This window comes from Pinus tabuliformis, chromosome 8, assembly GCF_031772625.1.
Source record: "Pinus tabuliformis cultivar Carrire ecotype Pingquan chromosome 8, CPIR1, whole genome shotgun sequence".
Lineage (NCBI taxonomy): Eukaryota > Viridiplantae > Streptophyta > Pinopsida > Pinales > Pinaceae > Pinus > Pinus tabuliformis.
Window position 1 is genome coordinate 2024856631 of NC_142294.1, and position 14525 is coordinate 2024871155.

Consider the following 14525-nt stretch of genomic DNA (forward strand, 5'->3'; position numbering starts at 1 on the left):
GTATCTCACAACAACAATTCTAGATATTGCATTTACAATTAGTCTAATTTCAAGATTCTTAGAGTCTCCCATAGCCTCACATTAGCATGTTGCTAAAATAATTCTATTATATAATAGAGGGATAAAATGGTATGGAATTATTGCAGTGAGAGGCGCTCCAAGACCCATTATGGTAGCAATATTGTAAAATGTTATGGTGACGTAATATTATGTTGATTCAACCAAATGATTTAAAACAAAATTAAAATTAAAATAATTAATACTTGATATAACAAGATGTGAGCTTGATAGATGGATATTCGTACTATAATATTTTATAATTTACAATTATCTTATAGATACTCTAATTTAACATACACAATGTTTATTATAATGTATAAATTACACCCATAGGTTAGGTTTATAGGACTATAAGTTAGGTTTAAAGGGTTGATGAAGGTGCAATAATATATTTCTTAATGTATTCTTTTATAATTTATACAATTTAATACAGGCAATATTTTTTTTTAATGTGATTTATATCAATTTGTTAGGGTCAAAGCACCAATTAGGTTTAAAGCATGAGATGTGGGATGATATATTTTTTAATGTAGTATTTTATAATTTAGAGCTAACTTATGATTAATCTCATTTAATATGTAAAATATTTATTATAATATATAATCTATACTTATAAATTAGAGTTAAAAGTACTATAAATTCAGTCTAAAGAATCAAAGTAGGTTACACACAAAATAAATACACATCGTCAAGCTCAAAAGGATACATAGAATGCATAGATTTTGTAGGTCATTGGGAGGGAAAGTATTCCAGAGAAAAAAGTTGGATGGAAATCAACCTTTTTTTATTCTCCTTTTAAACTTATTATATATCTTTGCACATATTTGGAATAATATTTATTTTTCAATTTCGGGAATGGATTTTTGGGGTGATTTTGTGTGAATATCGTTTCACTTTACCCAAAAATAAAATAAATGGATTTCAATGCATCATAAGTAATGGTTGTTTAATTTTTTTGGATCGTGCATCTAGGGCCATAATCAGGTTTTCAATCAATCATTATTGTATTTGCATCCAAAGTGATAATGATTAATTTTATAGTGGTTTCGATATATGAAGAATGTTGTCAATATGTGAAGAAATTTTAAGGTTAAACATTTTTAAATTTTTATATATTTTCATAATTGAATGCACATTAAGTAATGGCTATTTCATTTTTTCAAAACAAACTTCTAGGCTCATAATGAGGTTTTGAATCAATGATTACTATGTTTACATTCAAAGCAATAACAATTAATTATGTAATGCTACCGGTATATGAAAAATGTAATCACTATGTGAAGAAAATGTAAGGTTTAACATTTTTTTATTTTTTTATTCTTTTATATAGACACAATCATAATAATATATTTTTTAGTATATTATTTTATAATTTATACCTAATGTTAATATGATTTATTGTATATATTTCTTTTATATTATTTATATCTATTCTTAGGGTTAAAACACCATAAGTTGGGCTTAAAACACCAAACATGCAATAATATATTTCTTTTATAATGTTTTATAACTAGCAACTATCTCACTTTTAATGTATTTAATATATAAAATATTTATTTTAATATATAATTTATACCTATAAGTTAGTGCTAAAGTACTTTAAATTAGGTTTAAAGCATCAACACTAGTGAGAAAAATATATAAAAGATATATGGAGTGCACAAAGTTTGTATAGCAAGGGCATGATTGGGTAGAAAACAAAAGTTTGGTACCAACCTACCAATTTCTATTCACCATATTTTTAAAATACTTTCTTTTTAAACACACTCTCCTAGATCTTTGCTCATATTTGGAATAGGATTTGGGGCTTTGTTTTAGGCATGTTTGTGGAATGGTTTTTTGGGTTTAGTCTGTCTTTATTTCACTTCACCCAAACATAATATAGATCCACTTTAGAAATGGATCATAAGCAATGACTATTTATGTTTACAACTCCATAGATTTGATCCCTAATGAAACTTATTAGATCTAGATTCTCTATTAAAGACATAAACCTTAAAGAATGTTCAACATGATCAATCATAGACATCATTTTGAACCTCATTCAAGCATAATCAAGTACAATAAAGTAAAATTGAATGTAATTAAGAATGACTTACAATAAACAACCAAACAAAAACTAATATAAAACTTAATAAATATCCATTATAACATAATCATAATAAAACCTAATACTTTAACTTAAAATTAAGTTATATAAATGTCACTATTTTTTTTAATTATTAAAAATCATTAGAATTAAATTTAATAAAACAACACTACAATTCATCATAGATTTAATGAATAATTCATTTAAAATTAAACATCATTTCTGAGAAATATAATAATTTATCCTAAAACTTAATAAATAATTCAAACAACCATAACTATTAAATAATAAGAAAAATAAACCTAAATTCATCGAAATAAATTTGACAATATAAATAAAAATAACTGTACAACAATACTATTCTTAGACCCACTATTATAGTCACCAATTGTCACCATCACAATTACCATTCTATTCTATTCTGAATAATGCTTATTATCTATATCAGGTAAATAGTCACAATAGCAAATATCATCATATTCTAAATGGTTTGTTATTATATATTTGATATCAGTATAAAAATGTTATTATTCTAAAAGTAAATATAATTTACCAAGTTTTCTCAGATTGCAAAGATCAATATTAACAACCATGCTTGACCAAAATTATAGATAATTTTGAAAAGTGGCTAATTTCCCAAGTCCTCTAGTCGAACTATGCAGTCAAGGTTTGATTTGAACGGTGAATCAAACCACCTTAACTTGGTATCGGAAGGAATGTAATCCCATCTGCATGGCGCCAGAAAATATTGTGTTTAAATCAAAATTTCCGAAGAACATGAGTCTTGGATGCTTTATGTGGCAGGGAGAGGTAATCCTTACCGGAAATTCGTCGCAAGATGATGCAAGAAAATTGAAATGAGGAACATAGCGAGGTCATATCCTGGACATTTTCTAGGGCCACCTCCAAAGTTAAAATTGGGGACACGATTAGTAGCCGGGTCCTGAAAGTTGTAAGTCAACCAGTTATATTTTAGGCATTCAAGTAAATGACATTAATTTTACTTTCTAGATCGCAAGGGGGGTATAGCTCGCACCTGCCATCGTCGAGGATTGAAAGTAAGAGGGTCTTCGTAGTAGTTTCTATCGTAATGGGAGACTTGATGAAGTAATATGCACGTCCATCCTTTGGGAATTGTGTATCCTTTAAATAAAAAATAATCAAATTACGGTAAAACAGTGGTACTAAAATGCTGCAACTTTTTGACTTAGAGAGTAACAATATTGGATACCTTGCATTTCTACTTTCTGGAGAGTTTTCCTTCGTAACATCGCGTTTATGCTTCCAATACCTAATCTCTGCACCTCTTTGATAACCTAAGAACGATGTCGCCATTAGGGTCTAACAAAGTGCTGACATAAATCGATGAATCAAATTGATGTGACAACTTACATTCTTGGTGAACGACATTGACTTATAGTCATCCCAGGAGAGACTGTCTTTATTTCCATTGCTGCATCTTATTGCTTCGTGTTCTTCCTGCACCATGTTAGTGGACATCAGAGATTATTTAATGTAAAATTTCATTTAGTGCCAAACAAACTACAGTAGAAGATATTGACCCTGAGTTCTTGAATGATGTGCGGATTTTCAGATAAAAGCTTCACTATCAAAGCAGTCGTTTTTGGCGTAGTTTCAAAGGCAGCGAACATAAGACACATAATGGTATCTACGATCCGATCTTCAAAATCCACATCTTCTTTTCCCTCTGCCTCTTTCAGCAATGATGATAGTAGGTCGTCTGATGAATCGTAGGATGACAAGATTTCCTTCCTCTCCTTGACAATGCTTTTGATCTGGTCGGAAATCTCTTGCCTTTTCTGCAATTCCAAAAGTCAAGTACTTCAAAAGCTAAATAAATAACTAGGTACTTGGGTCGTCATAATGAAGGGTCAAAATAAGGGAAGCTATTGAATCGCCTTAGCATCCTAGGAAGGCTTCAGCGAATGAACGTTGTTGCAGTTATGACATGTATTTTTGTTTTTAGATCCAGATAAATAGGTAACTAGTCAGGGTTACCTATCTGACGTCGGGTTGGAATTTTGCTGCTTTTACTGTAATTGTAATTTTAGGTTAGTGTTAATTTATTTTTAATGGAAACTTATAACTTAATAAAATTTGAGGCATTGGATTGGAAAATGTCTCCTTAATAGATCGGTATATCATTGCACCGAAAAGAAATCACAGGCAATTTGCCCAACAAATTGTTGGAAATTTCTGTTCATTTCAAACACACAACAAAAAAAAATATCACAGAGAACAACGCTCTAGTTTTATCCAGGATCTTAATCATATAAAATAATAATAAAAAACTGTTACAGAATTGTCTTCCTCGACTCAGAGGGATTTACAACAGGAACTTCAGTTCCAGAATCTGATTCCACTAACTCAGAAAATTATATCTTCAGCACTGTTGTGCGTTGCAGAGAAAAAAGAGCTCAACTAGTTAATACTCTCTACTCTTGCATTTTCTTTTATATATCGAACAACACAAAAATATCTTTTCAATACGTGTTGCTTTCCCTTACTTCCGTGAAATAAAAAATAGTAAAATTTAAGATTTCATCTACATTTACCAACCCTAGTAAATATCATTTATTACACGGTTGAAAATATCTTGTTGGAATTTAATGAATGGCTTATCACACCATCGCATCGCAAGAAGGAGAGGATGTGCCACCGCCTCTACAACCTTTAAATCATGCGATCTGCGATCTGCGATCGCATCGCAAATATCACATCGCAGAAAATACAAGCATGCAGTGAAGGGTGACGAGGGAAAGTGCGATATGCGATCAGATCGCATCGCAGGGAAAGTCCAATCGTTGTTTAGCTCGCGGCAGTTTTAAAATTATCATTCCAACACTCCCCCTTAATTTTAACTGCTGGGTTTATTCTGCATACCCAGGCATTTCCTGAAATGATCAAAGCTTTTCTTTGCCAATGGTTTTGTCAGGATGTCAGCTAACTGTTCCTCTGTTCTGCAGTGCTGCAAAACAATTTCACCATTGTTAACCAATTCACGTATGAAGTGAAATTTGGTGTCTATGTGCTTTGTTCTTTTATGAAAAACAGAATTTTTAGACAATGCTATTGCTGAGCTATTGTCGCAGTAAATGGTTGTGCCCTTTTCCTGTTCATGACACAAATCTCTGAGAACTCTTCTCAGCCACACTGCTTGGCATGCTGCTGCTGTTGCTGCCACATATTCTGCCTCTGCTGTTGACAAAGCCACAACTGGTTGCTTCTTGGAAGCCCATGAGATGGCTCCCGATCCCATATGAAACACATATCCTGATGTGCTTTTCCTATCATCAACACTTCCAGCCCAATCACTGTCAGTGTAACCTGTCAACATGAAACTTTCAGAAGAGGAGTATAAAATACCAAACCCCTTCGTTCCATTCACATACCTTAGAATCCTCTTGGCTGCCTGCCAATGAGTCTCTTTCGGTCTTTCCATAAATCTGGAGATTAAACTCACAGTGTGCATAATGTCCGGCCTAGTTGCAGTCAAGTACATGAGGCTGCCAACTATGCTCTTGTACAATTTTGGATCAAAATCCTTGCTGTTGTCTTCTTTGGTCAATTTCAACCCCACTACAGTTGGAGTCACAGCTGCCTTGCTGTTCTGCATGTTAAATCTCTTTAACACCGCTTCTACATATTTATCTTGAGAAATGAAAATGCCATTTTCACTTTGGTCTACTTCAATTCCAAGAAAATATCTTAAGAAGCCCAAGTCAGTCATTTCAAATTCACTTTTCATGACTGCTTTAAAATCAGCAATGAGAGAAGCATTATTGCTTGTAAAAATCAAATCATCTACATATAGAACAACGATAAGTATCTTACCGTCATTCTCCTTTATGTAGAGTGTGGGTTCACCATCACACTTGTCAAACCCATTCTCAATCAGATAAGCATCTATTCTGCTGTACCATGCTCTTGGAGCTTGCTTCAGCCCATAAAGAGCCTTCTTTAGTTTACAAACTTTATGCTCTTGACCTTCAACTTCATAGCCTGGAGGTTGATCAACATAAACCTCTTCTTTTAACACTCCATTCAGGAATGCAGATTTAACATCCATCTGATAAATCTTCCATTTGTGTTGTGCCGCAATAGACAACACTGTTCTGACTGTTTCCATCCTTGCTACTGGCGCAAAGGTTTCATCATAGTCTTTGCCTTGTTGCTGCTTGTAGCCTTTCACAACAAGTCTTGCTTTGTGTCTGTCAATCTTGCCTTTAGCATTGCTTTTGGTCTTATAGACCCACTTAACTCCAATGGCATCTTTGCCTACAAGGAGGTCCACTAACTCCCATGTTTTACTCTTCTCAATTGCACCAATTTCTTCATTCATTGCTTCAATCCATTTATCTTCATTTACAGCATCTTCAAAATGGACTGGGTCATCAACATGACAATACAAAGCGAATAATGAATTCAGACCGGTATTGTTACTTACCTCTCCTTGTTCATAAATCTCATTCAGATTTCTGAATCTTGGTCTTCTTGGTGTGCTTGGAGTTCCATCCGAACTTGAGGGTATATCTGATCCCTGTGGTGTGCTTGGAGAAGCACTTCCTTGACTTCTTAAGGCTGTTCGAATTCCAGATTGTGGTGTGGTTTGTTGTACTTGCTGTGGTGGAGGAGGAGCCACCAAGGAAGGATTATTTGCTGTTGTCCCTTCCTCTTCTTCTTCGTGAGACACAATTGTCTTCACATTCACTGTCTTTTCTAAGCTTCCATCCCAAGCTTCATCTTCAATGAACTGCACATCTCTACTTACTATCAATTTCTTGGTGGATGGATTATAGAGTTTGTATGCTTTTGACTCATCACAATAGCCAATAAAGACACACTTCTCCCCCTTACTGTCAAGCTTCTTCCTTAGTTGATCCGGTACATGTGCATATGCAACACAACCGAATACTCTCATGTGAGTGACTGTTTGATTTTGACCACTCCATGCTTCTTCTGGTGTTCTGTTCATGACAGCTTTAGTTGGGCATCTATTCAAGATGTAAACTGTGCAAGTAACAACTTCTGCCCAATACTCATGTGGCAAGTACTTTGCCTTCAGCATACTTCTGACCATGTCAAGAATGGTCCTATTTTTTCTTTCAGCAACGTCGTTCTGCTGAGGTGTATACCTCGTGGTGAACTGCTTTTGTATGCCATTCTCTCTGCAAAAACGCAGAAAGTCTTGGGAGATGTACTCTCCTCCTCTATCTGTTCTGAGCACTTTGATATAATGCCCACACTGCTTCTCAACAAGAGTTTTGAAGTGGCGGAATTTCTCAAACACTTCACTCTTCTGTTTCAGCATATACACCCATGTCTTTCTGGTGTAATCATCAATGAAGGTTAAAACATATTTATTTTCGGCAAATGATGGTGTTTGCATCGGTCCACACACATCGGAGTGAACAATTTCCAATGGTGCTTTTGCCCTTATACTCTTTCCTGCTGGAAAGCTTTCTTTGTGTTGCTTACCCAAGATGCAGCCTTCACAAAGGCTGTCTGGTTTCTCGATCAATGGTAATCCCTTTACCATTCCCTTTCTGTGCAACAGATTCAGGCCTCTGTAATTGAGATGTCCAAATCTCAAATGCCACAACCAATTCACATCTTTCAGTTGTTCCTGAAAGACTTCTTGTGTTACAGCCGCAATAGTTCTGCCTTCCTTCAAATCTGCCCTGAGTTTGAGAGGAAACATTCTATTGCTGGTCATCTGCACCTGTGCAATGATCTTCTTACTTGGAGGTATATCTCTGATAGTACACGAATCATCTTTGAAGAACACATTGTAACCTTTGTTTATGAGCTGTCCAATGCTCAAAAGATTACATTTCAAACCAGGTACATAGTATACCTCTGGCACAATCATCTGTTCTCCATTTTTTGCTCGGATACTGACTCTGCCCTTACCCTTGACAGATATCGTATCATCAGTCCCTGTTGTTACCTCAGATTTCACATTTTCATCCAGATTGGCAAACATTTCAATATTTCCAGTCATGTGATTACTACAACCTAAGTCTAAGAACCAAAAATCTTCTTGTTTGTCTTGTGCTATGTTACATGTTAACAGCACGTTCTTTGGGTTCTTATCTTCTTCATTTGCAAAATTAGCATTCTGCTTATTATTCATGTCACTTTGCTTTTTTTTACATTCATTTGCGTAGTGCCCATATTTCTTACAATAATGACATTGGACTTGGGATTTGTCATACCTTTGTCCATGAGCTTGCTGTTTGCTTGAACCTTCATCTTGGTTCTGATTGCAGCTCCTTCCGCTTGTGCTTGCAGGATAATTTCTGCCTCTGTTTTGGCTTCTTCCACGACCTCTGTAATTTGCTCTGCCTCGACCTCTTGCTTGGCCAAAAGACATCTGAGTCTTGAATGCTTGCTCAAAAGAGGAATTTGTTCCTCTACTCAGTCTGTGTTCATGAGACAAAAGAGAAGCACTCAGCTCATCTACCGTGAACTGTGAGAGATCTTTTGTTTCTTCTATTGCTACCACAATAGATTCAAACCTTGAGGGTAAGCATCTCAAGGTTTTCTCTACAATCCTTCTATCTTCAAGAATCTCACCATGAGACCTTATCTGGGTTATCAAGCCAATAACCTGAGTGAAGAATGAATCTATTGTATCAGATTCCTTCATGCTGAGATTTTCAAAGTCTCTCCTCAACATCTGCAACTTTGCAGTCTTCACTTTCTCCATGCCTTGATAGGCAGTTTTGAGAATATCCCATGCCTCCTTGGATTTTGTTGCTGCTGCAATCCGTGGAAAAACACTTTCATGCACTGATTGGAAGAGGAAAAAGAGGGCTTTGGCATCCTTCTTCTTATCACTCTTCAACTGGTCTCTTTCTGCTGCTGTCAAAGCAGCCAACGCTGTTGCATCTGCTGGTTCAGCATAGCCAGTTTCAACCAGCTCCCATAGTCCTTGAGAAGCAAACAATGCTTTCATTGTTATGGACCAATAACTGTAGTTTTTCCCATTAAACTGTGGCAGTTGGGGATTTGTCAAACCAGTTCCAGCATCTGCCATCTTAACTTGTGAAAAAATAAAGAAGAGATACTGAACTGTATAAATAAAAAAAGACAAGCAAAAACTTTCTCTGCTGGAAAAAAAATGCTCAATAAGCTTCTTACAGCTCCTGCAGTGAAAAAACCACCTCTGTTTTTTTTATTCACTGAGTGCCTAGACTAGCTCTGATACCATGTTGGAAATTTCTGTTCATTTCAAACACACAACAAAAAAAAATATCACAGAGAACAATGCTCTGGTTTTATCCAGGATCTTAATCATATAAAATAATAAAAAAAAACTGTTACAGAATTGTCTTCCTCGACTCAGAGGGATTTACAACAGGAACTTCAGTTCCAGAATCTGATTCCACTAACTCAGAAAATTATATCTTCAGCACTGCTGTGCGTTGCAGAGAAAAAAGAGCTCAACTAGTTAATACTCTCTACTCTTGCATTTTCTTTTATATATCGAACAACACAAAAATATCTTTTCAATACGTGTTGCTTTCCCTTACTTCCGTGAAATAAAAAATAGTAAAATTTAAGATTTCATCTACATTTACCAACCCTAGTAAATATCATTTATTACACGGTTGAAAATATCTTGCTGGAATTTAATGCATGGCTTATCACACCATCGCATCGCAAGAAGGAGAGGATGTGCCACCGCCTCTACAACCTTTAAATCATGCGATCTGCGATCTGCGATCGCATCGCAAATATCACATCGCAGAAAATACAAGCATGCAGCGAAGGGTGACGAGGGAAAGTGCGATATGCGATCAGATCGCATCGCAGCGAAAGTCCAATCGTTGTTTAGCTCGCGGCAGTTTTAAAATTATCTTCCAACACAAATTAAAGTAAAACTATAATTATTATAAAGATTATTTATAAACAAGAAAACAACCCAGTGAAAAAAAATCACAAGCAATTTTCCCAAACAATTTAAACTAAAATTATAGTTATCATAAAGAATATATACAAACGAGAAAAATTTGAAATATACAACAATGAAATCATCTCATTCAGAACTACGTGTATTTATTATTACCTTCAAGCTTGTGTCGAAAGATTTTTATTATTACCTGCAAGCTTTTGTAGAAAGTTGTGCCAGGGACGTTCAACGGTAAGCTGAGAGCTCCCTTATTCATAATATAGTAATCGTGTGTCATCTTTTCCAGTTTTGTGCCCGGTTTCAGACCTAACAGGATGTTGGCGATGAGTGAAAACATCATCTGCATCCAAATCAAACTAATTAACCTTCAAGATCCATCTTATAATATTTGTTGAAAATTAAAGCTACAAAACTACCTCTTCAGCTTCATGCCTGACATTCACGTTTTTTCCTCGCCATCTTGAGAGAGTGGAGGCTATGGTATTTTGTATTTCTGACAAAAGCCGGCGTTTTAGAGCTGGAATACCAGCGACCCGCGTGGCGACTCCTCGCAATTTCCTGTGATCATCTCCGTCTTTTTTGAATGCCATTACAGCCCTCTTTCCAACTGACATTTCCACGGAGATCCGATATTCAGGAGCAAAAAGTCGACCATCACTCTCCATAATAAATTTGTTGACATCCGAATCAGTGGAAATTATGACGGGATCTCCCAATAGACAAATTTTGAACAAATTTCCATGCCTGCATAAAACATGAGTAGTTAAAAGAAATCCAATTATGCTGTGATTTAGTTAGTGTAAAAGGGATTCATATAATTTGATAAAATTTAAGTTTCCTATCATCCCATTTTTAGAATATAAAGAATATTTCCCAATGACATTTTAAACACACTCTTTAAACTAACTCGCTAAAGAATAACACAAACTATCAAAGATACTCCCTACTACCACTCCAGGTAGAGTAGAACCCTAAATACGGATACGGATTTTGACTGTTGAATTAATCTCATGCATTTATTAATCTCATACTATGGCCTTCTATAAAATGGCAAAAGAAATACAATATTCAATTAAGAATATTATTGGAAAAGACAATTACTTTTCACGGCGTTTCGCTATAAATCCATCGGGTTGAAGATAAAATGAGAGAAATTCTCCCAGAAGGGGCCATCCCATTGTTCCAGGTGGCAGGTTGGGGCTCCACTTTGGTCGTAGAACGAAATGCCACACTGCCAGTGCCCCTGCTACTAACATCCATATCATCATACTGCTCTCCATTGAAATTCGTTGCGGAATTGGTGCTGATCACTCCATTATGTTTGCAAATTGATTTAATTGAATTCAAATAAATTACAAACTCGCTTCAAGTTTTTCTATTCTGTGCAGCAATGTTGGCTACATTAAACCATAGAAAGTCTTTGGGGATATACTAATGGCAAGGAACATGACGCCTCCATTATATACTAATATAAATTCAATGGCAAGAACATCACGCCTGATTCCCCACTACGCCTTCTGTGGGCCCTTCCCGGCATAAATAATTTGTAGAGAGAATCAAATCAATAACTGTCTATCACGGAAGATGGCCCTGTTGCGGATGGAACGGAATGTGTCACGCCCCCAATCTTTTTTTCTTTTATTGGGCGGGGTGCGGCACCACCGAACGCTCACTTTTAACCAAGTGCACGTTTATGGACTACGCCTTAACCAATATCAACAACTTTAAACCGATATAAATATATCTTCACTTATTACCATAAGCATAAATCTTCTTCAAACTTCACAAACCATTCTTAACATTATCATATGCAATTTAACCAAATACAATTGCAAAACAACCGAGAAGAATGGGAGGGGCAACTCCCGGAAAGTCTGCCCAAATATATATATATTATGAACTTTCTTCAATAATACAATGAACAAGTGTGCCGGGCAAATCCACGGCCAACACTTAGAATTCTTTCCAATATATACAACAAGGCATAAGAAGCCTTAACCATACACAAATCTGCACCTTTTGTTTGTGAACGGGCCCCACACGGGTCACCAAGACGTTCACACAAATCTGCACCAATCTGCGTACATCCAACCCTCAACCGTGACCATAAAACAGTCCTCCACCGTGACCATAAAACAGTCCTCCACCGAGAGTATAAAACAGTCCTCAACCGAGACCTCTTCCACATAACCAAGCTCCAAGATATGCGAAGTCTTCTCCTTATTTCTGCGCATGTAAAATGCGCACATCTATAAGGCACCTCGCACTTTTCTTGTGTTATGCGAAGGAAGACTTGAGCGAAAGATGATGGAGAGAATGAGCTCCATCTCTCTCCATATATACGTATCTTTCCATGTTCACAAGGGGGTTGCTTCACTTTATGGCCGACCACCCTTATTACATAATAAGCCCACGTATTACATTATTATTTAATTCTTATTAATTCCACATATATTCGTATATGTGTCCTTCTCTCATATAATATGCTTCGCTCTCATATAAAGGGGTTCTCCACTTACGTTTGCCCCATTATCATACACGTAAGCCCCACATATTATATTTTAATAATCCACACATAATAATATATGCGTTCCTCCTCATATAATATGCGTTCCTCCTTATGTTTTAATGGCTGTTCCATTACCCATATAAGGCCACGTATATCATATTAATTCCACATATTATATTTAATTTACTCCACGCACATATGCGTATAGTTCCATCATATAATATGTGATTACGTGCGCTCATATTACATGCCATTACATACATGCGTATGAGCTCTATTATCGTGCTCTCAATATATTCGTTCGACACTTGGCCACATCTCGGCCAATGTGTCTCCATATATTTCGTCGCACTGCAACTCTGTTTCGTCGCACTATTCTGCAGCCCCGTCGCACTATCGGATGACCGTGTCCGCTCGTCGGGTGGTCGTGCCCGTGCTCGTCTGCAGAACCGCGTCCTCAACCGTTGCCTTACGCTCGCCTTGTCGAACCGCGCCCTCGTTTCATCATGCTGTCCACCGCATTTGTCGTTTGGGCTGTTCGTCCATCGAGCGTGGGTTGCCCATGGGTCGTCCGCCCATCGGTTCGCCCACCAATCCAACGCACCGCACCAACTCGTCTTCCGTAGCTCATGCCAAACCTCGTCGTGTCGTGCCTCAACCGTCGCACATCAACTCGTCGGGCCGCCCGTCCATCGTGTAAGGGCGCTCGCCCGGGTCGTGCCCACGTCCAACTGCCGGGTGAATGTCTTGCGCGCCCTGCTCAAACTACCAGGGTGTTACATTCTCCTCCACCCGAAAACGTTGATGTCCCGACAACACACCATCTCAGTAGCTCCCCACCAAGACTGCATCAACAGGAAGTCATCTTGATCACCATATGTCGTCCTCATGTGAACTGCCGCCATGATACTCCAACAAATGCCAACACATCTCTGTACACTGCTAGCTCCCATGTCTGAACTAGTTGGGTAGCTAATCCAACCGTCACGTCCAAACCATGAGAATGCACATCCTCATGTCACCATCGGTTGTTCCTCAAAGCATCCTGTCACATCCTTGACTCATCAAGAATCCATCCAAGTAATCAACCTTCGGTTTAGTGAACTCGGTCACCAACCATATCATCATGTCATCATAAGTCCCTTCTCCATAGCTCCTCCACCAAAGGTTCACCAAGACTACCTTTCGGTTTCGGCCATGAGAAGTCATCATCACGGGTTCCTTTCATCATAGCTCCTCCACCAAAGTGGCCATGAGAATTCCACCCAAAGGTGTGCCCTTCAACCTATCCATGAGTCATACCGGGCACTTAGCCATTTGGCTAAAGCATGACCCAATCATCCACAACGATCATCAAGTACCACCCTTGTCCCGGGCCCTTGCACCTTCAACCATAAGGTCACAAGTAACCCCAACAAGTCTTGCACCGGTTGATAATCCTTGCTTCTCCATACAAGGCTCCATCATAGTCATCCATGGTGAGATCCTCCATAACATAGGCAAACTGGCCTTGCCTTCCACAACATATAGTCCATCTACCAAATGACCAAATGAAACACAAGTACCAATACTTACTTCATCATTATGCGGTCCCTTCATGTGAGTGACCCTGCCCATACATGTTGACAAACTGCACGATCCTGGATCGACCTGATCATCCTCAAGTTCATCCTTCATCGTAGTCGAGCTTGCAACATCTTTAATCATCACGGCCTCCTCTTCCTTGATGGCACAATCTGCAACTTTACCTTGCCTCATTGTCCAACCGGGTTGAAGAAGCTCAACCTTCTTATCAAGAAGCTTCTTCTTTATCTCTTCCTCGACTTGCTTGATTTTAGCTTTCAACCGGGCTCTTTCATCAAAGAGCTCTTGAAGATCATCAAGTTCCTCGAGTTCCATATCTGCTTCAATGCTACAACGCCCGGGTC

At 37.4% G+C, this 14525-nt stretch overlaps 1 protein-coding gene across 1 annotated transcript; it reads right to left on the bottom strand.

Annotated features, from left to right (window-relative positions):
• Nucleotides 1-2777: 2777 nt before the first annotated feature.
• On the bottom strand, nt 2778-11368 carry LOC149244551 (cytochrome P450 85A1-like). Its single transcript, XM_089371579.1, has 9 exons — nt 11190-11368; nt 10505-10832; nt 10279-10428; nt 3712-3969; nt 3542-3628; nt 3381-3465; nt 3186-3292; nt 2971-3092; nt 2778-2877 (listed from the first exon to the last, which is right to left on the bottom strand). The coding sequence occupies exons 1-9, from the start codon at nt 11366-11368 to the stop codon at nt 2778-2780; spliced, it is 1416 nt and encodes a 471-aa protein (XP_089227705.1).
• Nucleotides 11369-14525: the final 3157 nt, after the last annotated feature.

Bases quoted from the DNA above. Each gene is read 5' to 3' on its own strand.
- LOC149244551 (XM_089371579.1), bottom strand. From the start codon at position 11,368: ATGGAGAGCAGTATGATGATATGGATGTTAGTAGCAGGGGCACTGGCA. The intron at 10,429-10,504 runs GTAGTTTTGTAG...ATTTGGATGCAG, and splicing joins TCAGGCATGAAGCTGAAGAG to ATGATGTTTTCACTCATCGC. The intron at 3,629-3,711 runs GTCAATATCTTC...AACATGGTGCAG, and splicing joins ACATCATTCAAGAACTCAGG to GAAGAACACGAAGCAATAAG.